The 21305-nt window shown below is 37.7% G+C and overlaps 1 protein-coding gene across 2 annotated transcripts in view; it reads right to left on the bottom strand.

Moving 5' to 3' along the window:
- Positions 1 to 21305, bottom strand: part of HERC2 (HECT and RLD domain containing E3 ubiquitin protein ligase 2) — a 113421-nt gene that overhangs the window by 62940 nt on the left and 29176 nt on the right. Inside the window, exons 4-21 of one of the 2 annotated variants that reach the window (XM_085321494.1) lie at positions 19965 to 20184; positions 18132 to 18232; positions 17138 to 17294; positions 16364 to 16474; positions 15081 to 15252; positions 13584 to 13757; positions 12734 to 12922; positions 11950 to 12101; positions 10485 to 10642; positions 9938 to 10051; positions 8344 to 8595; positions 5214 to 5407; positions 4458 to 4658; positions 3528 to 3756; positions 3333 to 3457; positions 1624 to 1802; positions 681 to 865; positions 192 to 347 (exon numbers count right to left, since the gene is read on the bottom strand). In XM_085321494.1, the coding sequence (XP_085177620.1) occupies positions 192 to 347; positions 681 to 865; positions 1624 to 1802; positions 3333 to 3457; positions 3528 to 3756; positions 4458 to 4658; positions 5214 to 5407; positions 8344 to 8595; positions 9938 to 10051; positions 10485 to 10642; positions 11950 to 12101; positions 12734 to 12922; positions 13584 to 13757; positions 15081 to 15252; positions 16364 to 16474; positions 17138 to 17294; positions 18132 to 18232; positions 19965 to 20184 (3069 nt within the window). The remainder of the gene's footprint in view (positions 1 to 191; positions 348 to 680; positions 866 to 1623; positions 1803 to 3332; positions 3458 to 3527; positions 3757 to 4457; positions 4659 to 5213; positions 5408 to 8343; positions 8596 to 9937; positions 10052 to 10484; positions 10643 to 11949; positions 12102 to 12733; positions 12923 to 13583; positions 13758 to 15080; positions 15253 to 16363; positions 16475 to 17137; positions 17295 to 18131; positions 18233 to 19964; positions 20185 to 21305) is intronic. The other variant, XM_085321495.1, reaches the window with a different exon arrangement.

Below are 21305 nucleotides of genomic sequence, written 5' to 3'. Positions count from 1 at the left end.
CAACACAGTCTACCTTGTATTACTGGTTTAGTGCAAAGCTCATGTCTTCTAGTCAAATTTGCCCTCCTTCCCCCAAATTAATCTCTTAATTTGGCTCTTTTTCACTTATTTAAAACCCCCAAGAACACCTACACCGTAACTTTATGATTTTCGGGGAGGGGATAGGAGGAGGAGAATGGAGAAAAACCTACCTGTTAAATCCCCATCCACAACACGAGATACTTCTGCAAAATGCCTATGACTAGCAGAAGCAATGCTGGTTGCCACAGGAAGTATATCACTGATGTGCGTGCACAGAAGGGCAGTGTATTTCTTCAGTAAAGAGCCAACTCCAAGGAGGTCAGGACCTGTATAAAACAGAGGAAGAGCACAGAAACCATCACACAGCCATATTTAAGAGATATGCTTCAAAACCATCAAACTTTTCTGAAATGCAGTCATTCTATTAGCACTGAATTAAGAAACTAAAACGTCTTTTTTAAAAGTTTTACRACTTAGATCCTGTTGCATGCCAAAGAGATTTTCTCTGACACTATTTTAAATTATTTAAAAAAAAACTTTTCAGAAAGACACAGCAACTGAGCTGACAGCCCACTACCCTGTGAAAAAGACATTACATGTTACAGAAATGTTTTCTGGTTTTTGTTGTTTATGTTTTTTTTGTTTTTTAAATAACTTACTGTATGTATTAGGGACCTGCACAACATAATCTCCTGGGTAAAGTTTACTAATAAGTAAACGCTGAAAACGGAGCAACAGATCCAGAGAAGCAGATCTCTCTTTGCTATAAAGTTCATGGTCCATGCAGGAAGAAATGCGACGAGCAACATCTTTTAGCTTCGCTATCGTCTGTGAAGCGATGTTCCTAGTTGRTATAAAAGCATTTTGAAGTACTTAAAAGAGCATCCTACAAAGAAACCTTGCATAGGTTATTTATTTGTGAGAAATTCCAGCAAAAGCTTAACCTGTRTTTCTATGTCCTACCTGCTGTTGCAGTTGTCATAAAAAAGCTCTGTTCTCATCATACTATACTGGCCTTTTATCTGCAATTCTTTTTTAATATTAAGGATTTAAAACTCATGTTTCTTCCCTGCTTAATGTCCCAACTAGAATCTTCTTGAGGTAGAACACTTAGTTCTAAATAAATCCATACTGATGCTTCTACTTTGTAGAAACAGCTTCTGAATGTTCACTGTGTATTTGTTACACAGCCTTTCAGGGTACAGGAAGAAGTACCAAAATCCGTAAGAGCAAAGCAACAAGTCTTTCTATATTCAGACAATTACTTAGAGCTTTCCTCCTTAGTCAACCATGTAAAATACCAAAGTTACATACAGGGTGGGAGAATGTTCAATATTTTGAATTCTGAGGAGCTGAAATGCTAGTAACAGAAGGCTGCATTTTTTTCATTAGCCAAAAACCAGCCATCCTTTAGCTGAATATTTCATAAAATGTATCTAGACAAGCTTCTGTTTAAAAAAAAAAATAGCAGAACCAGAAGAAGAGAAGCTGTGCAGTTAGAATTTGTTTACATCTGGAGTATAATGAAAGAGATGTCNAAAAAAAAAAAAAAAAAAAAAAAAAAAAAAAAAAAAAAAAAAGGACAAATTTTGAAGCAAATACCTTAGTAACTGCTGAATTAACTGAACTAATGGCAAACTCTGTTTTCCTGCAGATTCATAGATTCCAGTATTAATAAGGTCTTTATCCAATGGAGTCCTACTCCTATGAAGTGTTGATGCATTTGCTTCTTGTTCATCAATTTCTTTTTCTTTCTGTGCCTCTTTTTTTGCTTCAATATCCTAAAATTTTAAATTAAGTTTAAGAAAAAGAGTGAACTGCCACTATGATTATGAAACATTTTACTAACAATTACAAAATTTACAAAAACAAGATCGAGTCACTGTCACCTAGTCCAGAAGTGAAACAAAACAACACATATGAGACAGATTTGTATCCTACACTCCAAATAAAGACTACATGGGCACTTTTTTATTATAATTATTAAAAAGTAGCAGAGGAGAGAGACAAAGGAAGAAAAATTCTGAACTCAGCTTCCACAAACCCAAGGATTAACAATTAACCCTATCTTATTTATGTTTTGACACAATTCAGCTGCTGCAGGGTTCACAAATGAAGGCATGCTTACTCTGTATTTATAAAAGTAGTAATTCCCTTTCACTGCAGAAGAACCTGGATTAAATTTGCTACTGAGCTACCGTTACACAGAACTCTACTGAGACTACTTTATTCAGTTTTTAGGGAAGGCAAATTAAACTGTACAGTACCATATGTTACCACSTAGATAACTTCCAAGACATCCTTAAAGCTAGCTCAGGCATACCYGAGCTATACTAAATGCAGACATGTGTAAGACTGTCCTATACAGGTCCTATAGAGGTCCTGCCTGTTTTTAAATGGAAAAAAAAAATTAATAGATGTATTTCCTCTTCATCAAAAAAACCTCTCCAACACTGGAACAGAACCAAGAAAAATACATCAGGAAGATACAGCTGCAGCTCTAATCCTTTTCTGGACATCACCTGTCTTGTAAGTTGAGAAAAAGGGATTGCAATATCAGGTGGCAATATCAGTCTTTGAGAGAACTATATTAAAAAAAAAAGCTAAGTCATTAAGTAATTCTTGTCTATTCTTACCCTACCACACACAGAAAACACCTGCACAAGGCATCAGTGTCAATCTCATTTTCCATATGAGGTTATAAAAATCAAACAAGTGAATAGACATAGAAGGGAAATGCTCACTGGTGTTTTCACAGCCAAATATAAAAACAATTTAAAGTAGTTTGTCTGAGCTTGTAAAGAGAATGTCCCATATTTGAGAGGCTAATGGAGAGGACAGTATATACAGAATGTTTCTTTCAATCTCTGCGTAATAACTAGTCAGCATCTGTCAAACACTTGACAGTCTGAAACTGAACCTACAGAATACTGGGATGTTATACAGAGTTCATTCACCTTTAATGCACAGTGAATAAGACTGAAAGTTCTGCTGGTGAGGTGAACTCAAGGTTGTGAAGAACTGAAGTATCAAACAGATAGGTACAAAGCACTTCAGGTACAAAGCACTTCATAAAATTATGCTCATATTACTGAGCTTAATGGAAAAAGTTTGTTACTACTGTAAAATCAACACGCTAGACAATGAAAACAAACACTCTACTAAAAAGGAGAATGTGATTCATGCTTCCAAACAAACACTGTTTCAACATTTACATCAAARGGGGATAACATCACTTCACAAACTTCAGAACATACTCTATGTATCTTCTTATTTTGCTTAAATAGAACTGCAAAGCTGCTAAAGTGTACCTGAATTTCTGCAGTAATAGCAGCATTTAGTGCAGATTCTAAGCCTCCATCAGCCATCAAGCTGCCCACCAAGAGGTCAATCATAAATCTACGGCCTGGACTTACATTCATTTCATTTCCTGAAACTAAAAATGGAAGAAACATTTAATGAACTAGAAATGAAAGCACAAAGTATGCTTTCATCTTAGGACCTACCTGCACTAGGCAAGAGAGCTGAGAGCGCCCTTGCCCGCTCTTCTGCTGTTGGCAGTAACACAGACCATCCACTCTGAAGCACTGCTTGAGCAGCGGATTGGACAGTATTAAGAACGCCAGCATTGCTTGCTAATGTTACCACCGTCTGCTTCAGGCTATTGAGCAAAATACTGCCCAAACCTAAGCCAAGACATTCTGGATCAACCTGATGACTAATGGCAGCATGAAGCTGAAAAAAAGAAAAAAAAAAAAAGAAGAAAAAAAAAAGCTTTGAATAGAAAGAAGAGATGTGAATTTGGGGTGGGGGAGGGAGTCAATCCTAGAACAACTGAATAAGATAAGCTCACTGACCTAGATATAAACATTTCATCTGTAAATCTGTAAAACTAACTTTAAAGGGAATTGCTGGTTTGCCCAAACTTATCTCAATTAAACCAGGAGATTATGAACTATATACCCCAAAACAATGAACTATAATAACCTAAAGATAAATTATACTGTTTCTACATTCCTACACTACGGTAAGAAAAGTAGCACGCCTTCAGGAAGTGTCAGATACCTTCAGAAGAGAACGTTCATTCTTATAAACGCTAATTAAAACATTAAGAAGTGCTCAAAACCTGTGAGAGCACAGGCTATACTCACTGAACGTATCAATCTATATTTTATTTTTATAGTTCATTTTAAATACAATCCAAAAACTGGTGAGAGAAGAAAAGCTTTCTGGRTAGTTGAGAGCTTTAAAGCAGGGAAAGTCGAAGTTAAAACAAACATTAGCTCTAAAACTCCAAAAGGTAGAAAGCAATACTGTATTTATTTCATTTTTTAAAATCAATAAAATGTTTTAAGCATATTATGCCCACTATTTTCTTCCAAGTAATTTGCTGAAACATCTATCTGATTGGCTATTTAACAAGAAATTGAAGTTACCTGAAGCCTTAGAAGGTTTAATGTTGCCACAGCCATACACTCTTTTTCCTGAGGTGGGGGCCAATCTGAGGTACCATCCATTCCCTCTGTCACTTGTCTCAGCAAGAGATCTAGCTGCTCAAATGTCATGGAGCAAACATCCACCACAAAAGGCACCCGCAAACCAATCGACCACTCTGAACATGACGACCAAGCAAAACTCTGTAAACGGAAATAACATAGAAAGTACAACAGTTATTTCCCAAATACAAAGACAACATCGATTAAAGAAATTGCAGAGTTAACACGTGCCTTTGAATARTGATACAAGATGAAGCACTTATATTAGCACACCCGGGGAAGAGAATCTTCCTCTTGCATCCTTGTAACAACATATAAAACTCTACTAAAACTAGAAAAGAACTGTTTCTTATCACATTTTTTCCCAAAGTGCTGTTATGCTAGTCCAAATACCTCACTATCTTTGCCATCAGAGGCATTCAGCTTAACTTTTCCAGTGCTGTAGCAGGAATAACAGATAAATAGCTACTTCTCAGAGTACCCCAGAGTACCCCAAAGGCAAAGCTAGTCATTCCTTTTTGGCAGACTAACTGCACAGCAAACTTTGAAGATATTTCTCATTCTGAATAGATGATAATTTAGAAAAAGCAAAGTTATGCAGGCATAGAAAGAGAGAATGGGATTAGTGTACAGAAGTCATCTCATAGATAGAGGACCAATAAGGACCAATCAGAATAACAGAGCTCCAAAACTTACCTGAGCAGGCCCACAAGCAATTCCAACGATATGTTTTGTGTCTAATCCTGGGAGAGCTGCGGGTTCTGGTTTGGTGATCCGCAAAGTATCAAAATGTTGACACTGATCATTGCTCCCCCAGCTGTGCACTTCACTGTCTTCGGTCAGTGCTAAACAATGGGTAGATCCAGCTGCCACATCTATCACTTTTTTTCCTGACAGGAAATATTAAAAATGTAACTTAAAGATTACAACCAGTAACAGAAAAACAGCAGAGATAAGCAAAACCATACTACTTACAGTCATACTTAACTATGAACAGGCTGTGTGTGGCAATTGCCTCACCTCTACCTAGCAGGATGGAAGAGCACAGCACAAGAGAAACAWGGAAATATTTAACAGAGCTTAGTGCCGAAGTCTACAAGGTTGTAACATTCCTGCTCTATTTTGTATCCCTTCTACTCGGACACTTATCCAGGAGAGTTTATATTAGAACCAGCATTGTATGGTTATATTGCAGTCATGACGCATTAATCTAGTTCAAAAATTATTTTCAAATAGATGATTCATTATATATGAATAAAATAGTGATATAAAGGAGGTTTCTCCCTCACCTTTCCCTACAAAATCTCAAGCTTCTCAAGAACACAAGAAACGTCCTTGAACCCTGTTACAAGCTACTCAAAAAYACCTACAAAAGCACAGCTTTAAGGACATTACTATTTGCGAAAGATTTCTATTTATCCTATTCACATTCCTTAATCTAAGCACATGCATATTTACCTGACAACACAAAACTAAATGTTTTAAATAAGCATTTCTGTGAGGCTAACAAAGGCAAAGCAGTAAGAATCTGGAGAACATGAGACAAGAAGTATCTAAAAAAGCCTTGACACAGTGGATCTAACTCTGCTGGAATTTTAAAGGCATAAAAGACAGAAGCGATGGAAATATACTACAATTTTTTTCAACATAAAAAGACAAAAGCTGGCTAGTATTCAAACCACTTCCTCCAAGCTCAAGAGCGGTACATCCCTGTAAGWAAGATGTGCAGCAAAGGGGGCAGGAGACCTGCATGGGTGAACAAGGAGCTGTTGGACAAATTCAGACAGAAGAAGAAAGTACACAGAATGTGGAAGAGGGGACAGGCCACTTGGGAGAATTGCAGGAATGCAGYCAGAGTGTGTAGAGATGCRGCGAGGAAGGCTAAGGCCCAGCTGGAATTGAGTCTGGCAAGGGATGTTAAGGACAACAGGAAGGGCTTCTTCARATACATCAGCAGCAAGAGGAGGACTAGGGAAAACGTGGGCCCCCTACTGAATGGGGCAAGGGCCCTGGTGACGAGGGATACAGAGAAGGCAGAATTACTGAACGCCTTCTTTGCTTCAGTCTTCACTGCAAGGGCAGACCCCAGGAATCCCGTCGTCTGGATGTGAGGGAGAAAGTCTGGAGAAGGGAAGACTTTCCTTTGGTTGAGGAGGACAGGATTAGAGACCTTCTGGGCAGCTAGACATCCACAAATCCATGGGCCCAGATGGGATGCACCCACGGGTACTGAGGGAGCTGGCGGATGTTGTTGCCAGGCCACTCTCCATCATCTTTGAAAGGTCCTGGAGAACTGGAGAGGTGCCTGAGGACTGGAAGAAAGCCAGTGTCACTTCAGTCTTCAAAAAGGGCAAGGAGGAGGATCCAGGCAAACATAGGCCAGTCAGTCTCACCTCCATCCCTGGAAAGGTGATGGAACAGCTCATTCTGCATGTCATCTCCAAGCATATGGAAGGAAAGAAGGTGATCAGGAGTAGCCAGCAAGGATTCACCAAGGGCAAAGCATGCTTAATCAATCTGATAGCCTTCTATGATGGAATGACTGGCTGGGTAGATGAGGGSAGAGCAGTGGACGTTGTCTACCTTGACTTCAGCAAGGCTTTTGACACTGTCTCCCAGAACATCCTCCTAGAGAAGCTCTGGAAGTGTGAGTTAGATGAGCAGACAGTGGGGTGGATTGAGAACTGGCTGAAAGGCAGAGCTCAGAGGGTTGTCATCAGTGGTGTGGAGTCTAGTTGGAGGCCTGTGGCTAGTGGCGTCCCCCAGGGCTCAGTACTGCGTCCCGTCCTGTTCAACTTCTTCGTCAATGACCTGGATGAGGGGACAGAGTGCCTCCTCAGCAAGTTTGCTGATGCTACCAAGCTGGGAGGAGTGGCTGATACACCTGAGGGCTGTGCTGCCATTCAGARAGRCCTGGACAGGCTGGAGAGCTGGGCAGACAGGAACCTCATGAGGTTCAACATGGGCAAGTGCAGAGTCCTGCACCTGGGGAGGAATAACCCTAAGCACCAGTCCAAGGTGGAGGCTGACCTTCTGGAGAGCAGCTCTGCAGAGAAGGACCTGGGAGTGCTGGTGGATGACAAGTTGACCAKGAGCCAGCAATGTGCCCTCGTGGCCAAGAAGGCCAGTGRTCTCCTGGGGTGCATTAGRAAGAGTGTTGCCAGCAGGTGGAGGGAGGTGATCCTGCCCCTCTACTCAGCCCTGGGGAGGCCTCATCTCGAGTACTGTGTCCAGTTCTGGGCTCCCCAGGAAAAGAGAGATATGGAGCTACTGGGGAGAGTCCAGTAGGGCTACGAAGATGATCAGAGGGCTGGAGCATCTGCCTTATGAGGAACAGCTGCAAGAGCTGGGACTCTTCAGCCTGGGGRAGAAAAGACTGAGGGGGGATCTCATCAATGTATACAAGTACCTGAAYGGAGGGTGTCAAGGGGACGGTAGTCCCATGTGACAGGACAAGAGGCAACGGGCAGAAACTGAAGCACAGGAAGTTCCGCCTGACCGTGAGGGGGAATTTCTTCACTGTGAGAGTGACGGAGCACTGGAACAGGTTGCCCARAGAGGTTCTGGAGTCTCCTTCTCTGGAGATATTCAAGGCCCGCCTGGACATGATCCTGTCCAATGTGCTCTAGGTGACCCTGCTTGAGCAGGGAGTTTGGATCTCCCTCTCCAAAGGTCCCTTCCAACCTTACTGACTATATGATTATATGAAAAATATGACATCAGTGTACATGGTACAGTCACTCTTGGAGTTAAGATCATTATTGTACAATGAGAAGTTCCAACAACAATAAAAAGCACTTCTGAAACTTCCAGCTTSAATCATTACCTTTCAAGCCTTCCAACAGTTTGGGATATCGAACATGCTCTTCCGTTCCATGCCCAAGTCTCTGATTGTCACCTTTTCCCCACGTGTAGACCTGGCCATCTTTGGTTAAAGCAATAGAAAACTGACTTCCGCAGCGTACTTTCACAATGTCCAGGTCTTGAAGTTTTTCTATTAACTTAGGAGTCTTGCAACCATCACTGCCTCCTCTTCCTAGTTTTCCATAATCTCCATCACCCCAAGACCATACTTGGCCTTTAAAACAAGAAAAACAAAACCAAAAATATTGCACTGCTTTTACCTGTAAGGAAGTTATCTGTTCTGACAAGTAAGTTCTTAAAAWTCTCAGACTGTGATTTAAGAGGAGCAGTTATGAATTGTTTTCCAATAGTCCTTGAAAATAAGTGACTAGGAGGGAAAAAAATGTGAATACTGATCCCTGACATGAAAAGYCCTCAGGCTGGCAAAACAAAACAGAAAATGTACAACACGTACTACRCACTGAAGATTCACTAGTGTGTATACTTTTAAGAACAGACTTTTCTGTTCTTAGAAAAACAAGTAGAAAAAGTAGAGAAATTACTCTGGTAGCAAGCCTGCTACCATTAATTTAAAGCTGTCTCCTTTTACTATGAGGCTTGTTTTTTTTAAAAAAAAAAGAAAAAGAACTTGCAAAATATTTTTCCATACCAAATGTCTGTCAAAGCTGATTTCCTCATTTTCAGTTCTTGTCACTCAATCATTACACAAAATGAAGAGTAATTGTTTCTTATGTTCTTTTGAAATACACTGTTAAATCCAAGCCTTGGAGCAGGAACTTTGAAATAGCCAAGGCATTTTGCACCTACCATGAAATAAAATCACTGTTCAAGAATAGTCAAACTACATATACSCAAAAAGAGAGCCTTGTCTTACTCTTTAAAGTGCTTCTATGTCTGATTCCCAGACAAAAAAAACACCACATCCTGCATGAGCACACCTTTCAACTATACAGAGTACAACACCCCTTAACTAGCTACATTTTAAAGAAAGAACTAGTTTCCAAGGGTTCCAAGGGAAAGCTTCACTTTCAAAGGGAGGACTCTGGGGCCTAACCTCACACACTGAAATTCAGTTTTGAATTCTAGGTGCCTAACTCAGGGTTGCTGGAAAGCAGAATTCCAAATGCAGCCTTTCTTTGGCACTTCCACTCATTAACAGACAACCCTCTTCCTCAAATATCTGGCTGTCGTGGTGACATGACCTATCTGCATTTATACAATACTACGTAATTTAGATAGATGTACATATGAATGTATGTAGATATGTGTGTATATTTGTGTATATCTTACACATTTACATGGGTATTTTAAATAGATACAAAATAAATGCAAATATATTCATAAAGAAAGTATTGTATATATGTTACAGTAATATATCTGTACATTTTATCTGCAAAATGTATACATATGTATATATTTCTTCAACAGGAATGTCAGTTTCAAATTCTCATTCAAGCCACTAGAAATAAGCAAGAAATCTTCAATATAAATATATCTAAAATGAAAGCATAAAATGGTAATTTTACTTAAAGTGTTAGTTTTATTTTGCTACTAACCATTTTCAGTAACTGCAAGAGTTTGAGCATCTCCACTCCCACAGGACACATCAATAACTTTCAGTCCTTTCAACCCAGTGACCAACATAGGGATGGTCTGATCTTCACTGGAACCTTAAAAAAAAAAAAAAAAAGTTCTGTCAGCAGCAAAACCAGGAAGTTTTCTGATTTGGTTTGGTGGTGGGTTTTATTTTTTTGTTAAAAAAAAAAATTAACCATCATGACTGAAGTCCCATGAGGTTTCTCATGTATCTAATATGGCTTTAAGCCAGGAGGTTGTCTTTACTTCATGAGGAAGAAAAGGGGACAAGGTAGGTTTTTCTTCTCTATCCAGTTGCCTTAAAAAAAAAAAAAAAAAAAAAAAAAAAAAAAAAAAATGCAGAAATTTAGTATTATTGAGATATACTTTCCCCTAGTAATTTCCATTTCAATACATGTGAGAACACATACTCTTCTCAAAGCAGTTGTAGCTCAGCTGAATAAAAGACCATTAAAAACATCCACTAAACATTTCTGTGCCAATATTTTAAGATATCAAACAACTTACCATGACCCAGTCTGCCATAGTTTCCTCGTCCCCATGTATATAGCTCTCCTTCAGCAGTAATAGCTGCACTATAGGTGCTTCCACATGCAATATGAACAACATGTTTCCCAGCCTGCTTCCCAGATAAAGCAGATATCATCTTCGGTTCCTCCAGAGGTCTATTTAAAAAGAAGGCAACATATTTCACAAAAGGTGATCTGATGAGTAGAAAATAAAAGATGTGCTATATTTGTTAGAAAATAATTGCAACAGTTATAGCTGCAAACTTTATTACTGGTCTCAGACAGCAAGACTTAAGTAGAGCTATAAGCTAAAAACAGATCAGATTGCTTAACAACATATACACACCATTATAGGGAAGTCTGACAGCTACTATTTGTATTTCCAATTAGATTAACACAGTGTATTTCAAAAATACTTAAGTCTACCATTAAAAATATGATCTTTAATTGCTAATTCTAACCCTGGTCTAGCACTTCCCTGGTTTACAGGGCATTTACTGGTGGAAGACAATTTCTGAAACATACTGATGTGCACCCCTGCAGAATATTCCCTATAGAATACTACTTCTAAACAACAGCAGAGCAATAATGTTGTTGTTTAACACAGGAAAAAAGGCAATGATATATGCAACATGACTGCACAGGAAAACAAGACTCCACTCTGAATCTGAATCAATGCTTATAAAGAAAATGAGTTGTGGATTCCTAAAATCACGAAGAAAAGACCTGGTAATAGTGCAACTACACTCTACCTAGTAACATTTTAGAAGGTAGCATTAATACAAAACTGGGAATACTAAAAAAAAAACGGAGAGAAAACATGCAAGGAGAATGTTATTTCTATTTTATAGCAGAGAGAAATGTGAACTACTGAATGTTAAGTGTGAAGTATTTGCTGGATTATCAAATCAGATTATAAAAACAAAACTGGATTAATAGTTATATTTTATATCATTTTGTATAGCAATAGTCTTTGACTAAGCTATGGACCTTTAACTGTTCACCTGAAAAACATCTGTTCTTTAACRAGACTGTCTGAGGTAAGGAGAACATACACCAACATTTTATAGAAATATATTCAATTCTAAAGCAACTCCCTGTATGATAATTTCATATGAAAAAATACCTGCCACATTAAAATCCACATAACATTTTATATACGTAAGAATAGTCAGTTACTATGCCAGCATTAACAGCTGATTTGCCTGCTGAACTGGTCACAACTATCTGACTAGGACAGGAACAGAAATTATTTGCCTGATTTGTTGTCAAACTTAACAACTGAGGAGCACAGGCAGCCTTTAATAACTGATGATCAGAATACATTCACTTTTGTTTGTGATTTCATTGCAAGTGGCTGTATTTCAGTAATACTTCTTTTAAGTGCTTATACACAATAAATAATTTCTAATATGAATGTGGAACAYTGGCAAATAAATGTTACAATCATTTTTATTACATACACTGTATCCCCATGGCCTAGTCTTCCACCATCTCCACAACCCCAAGAGAAAACTTCTCCATTTGCTGACAAAGCAAGATAGTGATGCCCATCTGAATGGGCTGCAATCTTCACAATATTTCTGGAAGCTAGACTCTGCACCAGCTGTGGTCCCTGTGAAGCAAACAAAAGCAATATATAAACAAAAGTTGCTTATATTTTCAATTACTTGTCCATACATATAAAGTAAGGTTTTCCTACTGCTTTAACAAAGTTCTAAACTTTACTAATAAACTAATGAAGTGAAGGAAAAAAGAARAGTTGAAATATACCACTGAAGTCTGACAAAAATGATGCTCTGAATTTGCTTTGATCCCACCCTTACAAGGTTTTCACTATATGTGATAGTGCTGTTAATCTTACAGGCAATCTTAGCTATGAATATGTCTGTTACAGTATAGTTTTACTTAAGAAACTACACAATRTGTGTATGGCAATACCTTAAAGAACAGGAATCCATCTCAAATCTACTTCTACAGTTGTTAACAAGGACAGCACATTGATGAAAGCAATTATCAATGTGTTCATAATCTCTACCTTGATAGAAATTACAGAAATCAGATGTATTTACTCAAATCAATAAAAGATCAAAATCACTACTTCTAAAACGTCAACAACAAAAAAAAAGTCACAAAAATCAGCACGTCCTAATCTACACCTGAGATACTGTAAACAGCTAGAAGAGCACATTTATGGTATGAAATAACACAGAACACATCTTAAAAAACATGCAAAAAATCACTCACCAGTGTATCACTGTTGTATGCTTGYGTGTAAACTCGTCCATTTCTAGACAATATTAGAAAACGCTTCTCTGCACAGGCAACCTGCACAACTCCAAGATTGGCAAGTCCTTCACACTGAATTGGGCCACTCACATTAGCATAGTATTTCCAACCTATTAAGCCCCAAGCTATGACCTCTTGCAGAGATCCCTGGAAAATGAAATATTCCATTAGGTATTAACTCTGAAATACAAAACTTAGTTAAAATGTATATAGCAGAATWCTTTTTAAGCTTTCATATGCCAAAAATGAAGTCTGTCACAGTCATCGCTGCCAACAGTCAATGAAGCTTATCTTTTAGCAAGATATCAAAAATAAAGACTTGCACAGATCATACTCAGTTTAATCTGTTACTGAATACACTTTAAGTATCTACAATAAGCTTTCGGAGATCTTTTAAGCTGGGAATTTTAACATTTACTTTCTATATATCAGACTCCAGCACTTAGAAAGTGTGGTCTTGAGCACTTACTCTGACAAATATACGTAACAGCCCTATATATGGCAGCAGTTAGTGTTGTAGTAAGAAAGAACGATTCACAACCAGACAACTACATTTGAAGGTTGACTGACAAGAGTGCTGAATGTACTAAGAGATTCCARGATAAGACAAATTTAGACAATTCAAGGTTACCACGTGATAAGAGAAAGGAAAATAGAAGAATACAGAGAGTTATCGTTCCACATTGAAAACTAGTTATAAACTGAGATAGATACACACAGACATACATGTATATACATATATATACACATGTACACTAGTCACATTGAGGAAATATATCTTACTAAATTTGCTGTTGCAAATAGTTACCTTATGAGATGTAGGAGAGCTACACTGTGGAGGCATACATGGGGTGGCTAGACGATCTAAGTGGGCCATGATCACTACAGCTGTTTGTCTCAGATCAATTGCTAGTTCATTGTCTTGTGGTAGAGTCAGATATCTTAAAAAACTTTCATTTGGACTCAGAGGGTATGTCAGCAGCTAAAAATAGAAAAAGAAGTAGTCAGAAAAATATTCACTGTACTTCCATGCCTGACACTTACAGATTCAGGATACACTTTAGACATGCTGAGTACTTGCATGTGTTTCAGAGAACCTAAATTAACTCTTCTCATCGTTTTGCTTACGGCAAAAGGAAAATTCCAAAAACATTATATTGAGAAAGTATAYGCTAGAAATATAATAGGAAGTTGTAAGAGTAATAAAATTGATTTGCTCTATTTTATTCTTATCAATGTCAATCTTATCAATGTTCACTGAACACCATAGTTTAATTAAATTCAAGCAAACTGTCTGAGAACAAACCAAATGAGTAAAATAAGTTAACGGGCCAACTCTAAGTTAATTGTCACAAAAGCATCAGGGCTTTAAAATACAATGCTTACCTGTATATTACGAGATTTCTCCTCCTACCTCAAGAAATTCAAAGGTATACATGACAACCAGAAAACAGCAGTCTATACATATATCCTATATAGGAAACACTATATACATATATCTTATATAGAAACACTTCAGGGCAAGTGCAGAGTCCTGCACCTAGCTCTGCAGAGAAGGACCTGGAAGTGCTGGTGGACGACAAGCTGACCAGGAGCCAGCAATGTGCCCTCGTGGCCAAGAAGGCCARTGGTCTCCTRGGGTGCCATATCCAGCAGGTGGAGGGAGGTGATCCTGCCCCTCTACTCAGCCCTGGGGAGGCCTCATCTCGAGTACTGTGTCCAGTTCTGGGCTCCCCAGGAAAAGAGAGAYATGGAGCTACTGGGGAGAGTCCAGTAGGGCTACGAAGATGATCAGAGGGCTGGAGCATCTGCCTTATGAGGAACAGCTGCAAGAGCTGGGACTCTTCAGCCTGGGGRAGAAAAGACTGAGGGGGGATCTCATCAATGTATACAAGTACCTGAAYGGAGGGTGTCAAGGGGACGGTAGTCCCATGTGACAGGACAAGAGGCAACGGGCAGAAACTGAAGCACAGGAAGTTCCGCCTGACCGTGAGGGGGAATTTCTTCCCTGTGAGAGTGACGGAGCACTGGAACAGGTTGCCCAGAGAGGTTCTGGAGTCTCCTTCTCTGGAGATATTCAAGGCCCGCCTGGATACAAACCTGTCTAGGTGTTCTAGGTGACCCTGCTTGAGCAGGGAGGTTGGAATAGATGATCTCCAGAGGTCCCTTCCAACTTTACTGATTCTATGATATGCTGATGTAAATCAAAATTTTGTTTGCATAATTTTATTATTTTTATTTTAGCCAGACAAATAGAATTTGATATCAACATAACACTCCTTTCAAATAATCCAAGGGTCAGTACCTGAATCTCATCCTCAGTACTGGGCACGTCTTTATTACATATTATACTCTGAAATCTTTGTAACAAAGGCAGAAGGGGTGCACTTGTTCCCTGYGCAGATCGCTCATTATCCGTTTCCCTCGTTCCATTATCCCAAAGTTGAAGCAACAACATAACTGCAGACAACATTTGGCTGAAAGAGGAAGTTTACATCTTTCATTAACAAGCGTTCCTAAAGAAATTATTTTAAGTTATCCATGCAATTCACTTTTCAYATTTTCAAGTTTAGTAACACCAGGATTTGTAACCGCCATGAATTTCCATTTTAAGCAAATACCAAAATATCAAAAATGGATTTTGCAATCTAGATAAGATAAAAGCTTAGATCTTYACCACATGGAAATCATCTTTCAAAAACTAATAAAATTAGAATATTAAACACAAGAAATGCAAAATATTCTTATTTACTTGAGAACTGGTGGAAAGGAGTACTGAATGCTTTTGTTTTAAAAGGGAGTTTAGACTTGTGCAGAGTCCAGCATAGGAGGGTGGGGGTGGAGTTGAGGTTAGCTTCAACATTAGTTTATGTTTTAAGTAATTGCTGATGGCACTAACTGTATGATCTGTTCTAAAGCTGACATGATCTTAATGTACATTTTCACAAAAAGAGCACAGATACTGTAGCTCAGCATGAACTACTTTTTGTTTCACAAGAAACAAACTACATCAAATTAGCTGTAAACTAGGCTATCACGTTTATACTTCTGTCTGCAAAGCTGTTTTAAGATGATTCCTATGTCTCTTTATGTGTACTGTAGTAAGGTTTTAGCTAATAGAAATAGTCATCATTCATCTGTGCAGTGGTACTTTATGTGGTAGTGACTAGGAGACAGGAATGTGTCACAGGAACGTCAGGTATCCTACACAACAACACTACTACGTACACTTCCTTCAATTAAGGTGTTACTTATGACTCAAAGCCTTAAGCTATTCTAGATCTGTAGATAGCTCAATCATCACTAATTTCATATCACAAAAAAAGCTATTTTAGATCTGTAGGTAGTTCAATCACCACTAATTTCGTATCACAAAATAGGGACAAATAACCCGGGCTTGCAGCAAGCACAGAAGAGTTGGACTCTCAGTTAGACTGTTACCTCCTCTAATTACTACAGAAAAGGTTCACATGCTTTGAACCACAAATATTACACTAAAACCAATGAAAACTGAAGATAGGCATGGCTCAGACCATTTCAACAAACAATGACAGCTAAAAAAATAAAAAGAGTGCTTGTGCTTCTTACCTTAGTGTACCCCGCTGCACTGCCAGTTCTAGCAATATGGCAAGAGCCAAGTGCTGGTCTTGTAACGGAATGTTTCCTGGTCCTTTGGTACTGGGAGCTCCATGAACATCTCTATTTAAAAAAATAAAAATAGAAATAAAATAAGAAATAATTGGAAACAATAGATACTTGCTTAACAGAAGCATCTACAGCACACCAAGAACCACCTAAATTTATGTAGTTCCAAACTTAGATGTAGTTCCAGTATTCAAAAACCACAATTCATTTGTAATTACTGTTCAAAAGGATAACTTTAAACAAAGGGCAAAAGCAGGGGAGTACTATAAATTCAATACGAAAATCTGTTCTCCCCTCTATGCACACATCTGCACTTATAACTATACTGAAAAGGTACAATTAAATAAAGACATATATTGTATTACCAAAATTACTCTTCATGTGGATAMAGCTTACATTAATGACACAATATTTTGGAGGTGAAACTATAAAGTATAATTCAGAATATTCAAATGTAAATTTTGTTTAAATAGTAAAAGGAATCAAATCATACTTAAAGAGCATCATTTCAACAATTTATATATTGTTCACCTGCTTAGTACAGTAACATTAGAAAAGGAAAACGAGTCTCCTAATATTCCATAAACTGTTTTGTCATCAGCTGCTACAGATGCAAGTGTGCCATTAAACAGCTACTCAGCAATATATGCCCCCTCCTCGAAAAGAAAAAGAGAGAGAGAAAAGAAAAAGGAAAATAACAACAAAAAAAAGACTTACCCAGTCACAACAGACCTTAGGAATTTAGTAGCTCTTTCCACAACTTCCAGCCATACAGAGGACACAGTCCCTTCATCAAAAAGGGAGGCCTCCGGTAGCGCTCGCAGTGCATCAAGTGATTCTTGTAACAATTCACTGCAGAGGTCTGCATCCTCACCTGTGGGTCATAGTAATACTAGTTAAACTTGCATCTTTAAAGAGGGCATACAAATTTTTGGATACAATATTTTACAGTTTTTTTTTTTTTTTTAGCCTCAGGCTTATGAGAACATGTTACRTATATATCAATTTTCACACAAACATTTTGACTGTAAAACTTCAAGAACTCTCTATTTCCCCAAAAATATTTAGAAAGGTAAAGTGCGATTACAACTCCTGTAACTGCTTGTCCCACTATGCACCTGCTGAGAAAAATCGAAAAAAGAACTAGGGTTGGCTGGACAGAGAGCGCGCTAAGCAGCTGCAGGGCAAATGCAAGTCTGAACAAACAACACAGATTGAGATAGATAAGCTAATGTAGCACAGATTRTATTTCTATCACATTAAACTTCTTACAAACACAGGTGTTGACTTGTGAACTTGACRATTACTGTTCAACTACACAAAAGATAAACAAACTAAACATATGTTTCTTTCTATGGTTCCAAATCCCTTTTCCAAACCACTCCATTACTACAGGATATTAAGTTATTAACTGTCTGAAGGACAGTTCTCACTTTTCTGAAACCAGGTATTAAAAATAGGTTCTCTACACAGAATCTCAAATTTGCCTTCCTGTACATAAAAGCATCAAGYCACATGCCAGGCACAACAGATCATCAGTGCTGGTTGTTGGACTTACTACATAAACATAAAACATTTGCATAATTATGCAAATCTAACAGAGCTATAAAAAAATATTGCACAACTATGCAAATATTTAATACATTATGCTTCAATGAGTCATCTGCTTTCTAACAAAAAATAAAAGCAGTAAGCTAAAAAGTAGACCTACCTGACCTCCATGCTCTACGAAGGAATGCAAATGCAAACGAAAGTGCTGCTCGGGATCCAACCCGTGCAAGTCCTTCTACACCTTTGCCTACAGGTCTCGGGCTAAAACAAAATATGTATGTATAATCTCTAAACAATTTATATAATAATGACATATAATTAATAGTTATTTATAAAATTTAAAAGTGTAATACAGTACTTGCAATTTATCTATATGCATATATAAAATACACATAATTTATGAAGAATTTTTACTCTCTTGAGAGAGATAGTGGGCAATAGCAAAATATCAGCAACCAAAATTCAACTTCATCTGTTTGAAAAAAAATAAACACCCTACCCCKGCCATCAAAGATTCACAGAGAAGAATAAACTGGTTTGGCATAACTGGTTGCCACAGGAAAGACCTGTAGAATTACTCAGAGGGAAATGATGATGGTATACTCAAACTACACAGATATAAGATATTCAGCTACTCATTATTTACCCAGGTTTATAGTTTCAGTTAATCTGGACAACATAAACTATGCCTGCAGGCTTGCTTTTATTTATATGAATGTTGTGTTCAATTGCTCATAATAAATTCCATTAATTTTGTTATTTCTTATCTTTCCACTCAAGTGGCAACATCATGAATATCTCTTCGCAGCTTTTGTATTGGTTTGTGTAAGCAAGAGAGATGCTTTAAATTTTTGTTAATACCCACTGGGTTCACATACATTTCTCTTGACCTTTCTTTTTATATGAACAAGTATATTAACTTAAGCAAGCTTTCCTTTATATTTAACAACAGCAGGTTCCCTGTTGTTTTCTCTTAGCAAAATGAAACAAAAAACAGGGCAGAGGGGGAGGGGAGGGTGTCTCTCTCACATCACCATGAAATGAACTGCTCTGGACTTTTTCACAGGGGGGGGGGGGGGGGGGGAGGGGAGGGTGTCTCTCTCACATCACCATGAAATGAACTGCTCTGGACTTTTTCACAGATAGAAAATTTAAACTAGAGATTTTAGCAGTCTGGTAACTTAAATATACCGGTGTTCTTATTAAAAAGAAATTAAAATTTTTCTCTAGAAAACAAAATTACTTGGAGAAAGATGTCACTGCCAGAACTTTAAGCCTCTAATAACAAGTTTATAATATCTATTATCAGTTAGAGACAATCCAACACAAGAATTTCTCTACTGAATTGTTTTTCTGTCAGATAGAAACCTTGTTCTACTACTGAATAGCTCCTTTAATGCTTCACCTGTTAGATTATTCTGCTTTTAGGTCAATGAACTACCCAGACATGGAAAGCAATGAGCTTATTTCTTATTCAGTTAGTTTTCTGGAAATATTTTCAGATAAAATTTTTATTATAATATTTCTTTCCCAAGCTAAGGAAAGCAATGTTCAACTTAGATGTACTTAAAGTTTTATTTTTATTATATGTCTTTAAATTAACAAACATTGATAAGAAATTTAATAATGTTAATAGAGCTACGTAACCTCCATCAGCCAAAGTTCTGCAACAGGGTTTATTTCTAGCTGGGTATGACAAAAGAAACATCTCAAAAGAAGTATGCTTATAGCTCAAAGAATAACAGCCACAGAAATGTATTATACAAAACTCAGTAATACAAACAGAGGGAGAGCAACTGAATGACAGCTGAGGAGGAATACTGTGTGGCAGAAAACACCACTCAAAACAATATTAGGAAATAGGAAAAATTTCTTAACTGCTCATGTTTCATCAGGAGAAAGAAATAYGAAGCTCTTACACACAGGTTAATAACCTTTTTGTGACTTTCTTTATGTATTAACTTGTCCTCGCATCAGAACAACTTGCTGTTACCTTTTCTTATCCACAGAAGGCAGAGGAATATTACTGCTTTTCCACTTCACTTTGACAGTCTCCTGAAGAACGGTTCTGTTCAACGCAATGAAGTACCTTTCCAGGATAACTAGCCTCTGCTTTAGCCTCATTGCTGAAAGCGCTGTTGTAGCAGTTTGCGTGGCCAGAGTTTGCTGTTCCTTCACTAGCACGTGAAGGCACTCTTTCAGCTCATTCACATCTAAGAACGTTAGAGAGAAAGGTATCATTATATACCAGAAAGACGAACACCCGTAAACACTATCAAGAGCCACAACAAATTGAAAACTATGCACTGACCAGAGGTCTGAATCTCTAAACTCAGTGAAGCTCTCTGTTTGTAAATATAATATACACACTTCTAATCCATAGCATGTATTACATAAGTCACATTTAACAGGTATTTAGACAGACAAAAAGGTAAGGTCATCATCAAAATGGGTTTTGTGTGAATAAATCTAAACTTTAGTACTTCATATCTGAAATTATAACTTCATATGAAATATTTATGCAACTGTTTTAAACAAACAAGTTAGACAGCAAATTCTTATCATCAGCAGACCTTAGAGTCAGACTTCTAAGTACAGGCTACAGACTTTTAAGAACCCACATGGACATGCTTTCATTTTGCTCTGATACACCTTATCTTAGGTTTCTTAGAAGTTACAAAACTACTCTCAGAAGCTCTAGGACCATCGCCAAGGGCTGCTAAGCCTCTAAACCAAGCGTCAGAAAGTCCCAAGACACGTGCGAGTACTGCTAGAAAATACAAGACTCTACTTAGGTAACACTACCAGAGAACTAACTCTTGGCTAATCAGAAAAGGCAATCAACAGCCCAGAGTCCTTGTAACTTAATGATAGATGGTAACGAGGATAGTATCAAAAACACAATAAAATAGAAACTAAAAAAAGTGCATTTTTACATTCTTTGTAAAAGAAGCTTTAATTCCTAGGACAAATGCGAAMATGTGTTCTTAGAAGAGTTTTTTTCTGTCCCGTTATTCACAGTCTGATCACCGGGCCACCTTGGTCTGCTTTTCACTGAATTACAATACCCATCCCTAAGCCAATCACACTTGTTGCCTGGCTGCTATGCACAGGTATCATTTTAATTCACATACAACTAGATAAAGGACATGAAAAAAAAATACAGGTCTACATACACATAACAGTGTCTGTGAAACAAAGAATACATTTTTTTGAAACAGCTGCCCCAAACTGTAGGACACTGGATCCAGACACCCTTCCAATTGCCTCTAAAGTTGAGAACACCATCTAATAAGCACCAAAGTTTTTTTTTTTTTTAAAAAAAAAAAAAAAA

The sequence above is a fragment of the Rhea americana genome, unplaced genomic scaffold (genome assembly GCF_003343005.1).
Source record: "Rhea americana isolate MKP2758 unplaced genomic scaffold, rheAme1 scaffold_7, whole genome shotgun sequence".
NCBI lineage: Eukaryota > Metazoa > Chordata > Aves > Rheiformes > Rheidae > Rhea > Rhea americana.
This window is presented reverse-complemented; position numbering and strand designations above follow the sequence as displayed.